The sequence below is a fragment of the Nannospalax galili genome, unplaced genomic scaffold (genome assembly GCF_000622305.1).
Source record: "Nannospalax galili isolate Female #2095 unplaced genomic scaffold, S.galili_v1.0 scaffold929, whole genome shotgun sequence".
Classification (NCBI taxonomy): domain Eukaryota; kingdom Metazoa; phylum Chordata; class Mammalia; order Rodentia; family Spalacidae; genus Nannospalax; species Nannospalax galili.
This window is the reverse complement of record NW_008359591.1, coordinates 1,671,121-1,673,467: the sequence shown is the minus strand read 5'-3', so window position 1 is coordinate 1,673,467 and position 2,347 is coordinate 1,671,121. Positions and strand designations below refer to the sequence as shown.

Sequence of the window (2,347 nt, the reverse complement as noted above, 5' to 3'; positions counted from 1 at the left end):
CTCGCACTGTGTTCCCTTCACGTAAAGTGTCTGAACATTGCTTTTCTTTCTGATAGAAAATTGGAAGTTCCTAAGAAATATCTGATTTTCTAAAGCAAAATACTCAAGTAAAATGGAGTACAGTGTTTATAATAAAATTAATATGGGTGATATTCCTAAACTTTTACTAGGAAATAAAGTAAAAATCCTGGTATGTTCATAGAGTGTCCTTGAAGCACCTGGTAAAATGGCATAAGAGTTTCTAATCCATAGTAATTAGAGGGTTTTCCCCTCTTCATAAAGAAGAAACAATGAAATTTATCTGATAACTATTTATTTCTTCATTTTACTCCTCAAAGCAGCTATTACCTCTTTATTCCTCAGACTGTATATAAAAGGATTTAGAAAGGGAATTACTATTGTGTAAAGTAAAGAATACGTTTTGTCCTGATTTTCATCTGATCCAGATCCCGAGCATACATACATAAGGAAGAGAGTGCCATAGAACAGAGACACAGAGAGCATGTGGGCACTGCAAGTGGAGAAGGCTTTGCCTCTGCCCCTCCCGGACTTTGTTTTCAAGATGGCAAAGAGAACGTAGGAGTACGAGATAATAATAGTCATAAAAGTAAAAATTTGTATCAAAGTTGAAAATATTAAAATCAGCAGGACATTAACTGTAGGGTCACTGCAAGAAATTTTGAATAACTGTAAAATTTCACAGTAGAAATAATGTATAATATTGGATCTGCAGAAACTTAATCTAATTAGCAAACCCACATGAATTGCTGAATGCAGAAAACCAACAATATATGAGACACTTATAAACTGCACACAGAGGCTGTTGGACATCACTACTGGATAAAGCAAGGGATTGCAGATGGCCACATAGCGGTCATAAGCCATCGCTGACAAAAGGAAACATTCTGTTGTTGCACTAGAACCAAAAAAATAAAATTGGATAAAGCACTCAATCAAGAATATTTTATGATCTTTGGATAAAAAGTTGATAATCATCTTGGGTGTCACGGAGGATGAGGCGAAAGCATCAGCAAGGGCTAAGCTTCCCAGGAATAAGTACATGGGGGTGTGAAGGTGGTGGTCCTTCCAGATGAGAGCGATCAGTCCAAGGTTGCCCACCATGGTTATGAAGTACATGGCAAGGAACACCAGGAACAGTGGCACCTGCAGCTCTGGACGCTCTGTGAGTCCTGTGAGGACAAACTCAGTCACAAGAGTCTGATTTTCTACTTCCATGACTGACCTGACAATCACTAGAATGAAATAACAAATAAGGGACAGTTACAAATAACTGATGTAATTGGTGGCAACTTGTGTTACAAATATATTCCTAAAAGTTGCTTTTCATTATGTTAGTATTTTTAAATTTTTACCTGTATTTGTCTACTCATATACATTTGGAAATTCCATAATATATCATGAACTTGATAACTAACCAAATATAACATGCTAATTTAGTGCAAATACTTTTTGATCTAACAGGTTATAAAAATTATCTGTAATTCTAAGCTTAGGACTCAAATGCAGCAACAGATTTTTTGAGATTTTCTTATAATTGAAAAATATGATAGTCCATTTATTCCTGTATATTTTGCCACTATTATAAAAATAAAATTTATTATTTCCATAACTAAAGTGAGTTTATTTGTGATTAATAGTCTCTGCAGCAACTCAAAGATATTTTTTTTCCTTGAGATAAGGTCTCAGTGTGTAGTCCTGGAGTACCTGAAGCTTCATTTGCCGACGAAGTTGATCTCAGACTCACAGAAATCTCCCTGCCCCTGTCACCTGAATGCTGGTGTTGCAAGTGTGTGCTAACATGCCCATTTTAATATTTCTAAAGAGAAAAGATTACATGGATTAGTACACATTGTTGTTGGTATTTCCACATATGCTAAGCCTTTTCATTATGTTCCAGTGCTTAAGGAACATCAAAAAATGTAACATGGGAAAATAATGTAAAACAAAGTTTATCTATTTTTAAAATATAAATAAATGTGATGCTGTTCATTAGGTTGATCATGCTCTAGAGAATGGTCTCACACCCAAGATTATTTGGGGACTACAAATTAGACTGCATAGGCTTTAAAAAATAATAGACCTGAAGTAAGGGGGTGAGAAAGGTGGGGTGGTTCTGAGAGAAGCTGGTGGAGAGGTCTAAATATAGTCCAAATACATTGCATGAAATTTTCAAAGAATCAATAAAAAAGCTATTTTAAAAAGTTTAACTTTTATTTTTTAAGACTCTTCTTACCTTTATTATAAGGAAAATGGCAGTTCATTTGGCATGATTTATTCACTTCTAAAAATTATAGAGTTTTCTAAAAACTTAAAACATGAGGAATCA

At 34.5% G+C, this 2,347-nt stretch overlaps 1 protein-coding gene across 1 annotated transcript; it reads right to left on the bottom strand.

Moving 5' to 3' along the window:
* Positions 1-312: 312 nt before the first annotated feature.
* Positions 313-1,236, bottom strand: LOC103725994 (olfactory receptor 5AC1-like). The gene has a single exon (XM_008823374.1). It carries the CDS (start codon positions 1,234-1,236, stop codon positions 313-315), a length of 924 nt encoding a protein of 307 aa, XP_008821596.1.
* Positions 1,237-2,347: the final 1,111 nt, after the last annotated feature.

Excerpts from the sequence above, each read along its gene's own strand:
- LOC103725994 (XM_008823374.1), bottom strand. The coding sequence starts at position 1,236 with ATGGAAGTAGAAAATCAGACTCTTGTGACTGAGTTTGTCCTCACAGGA.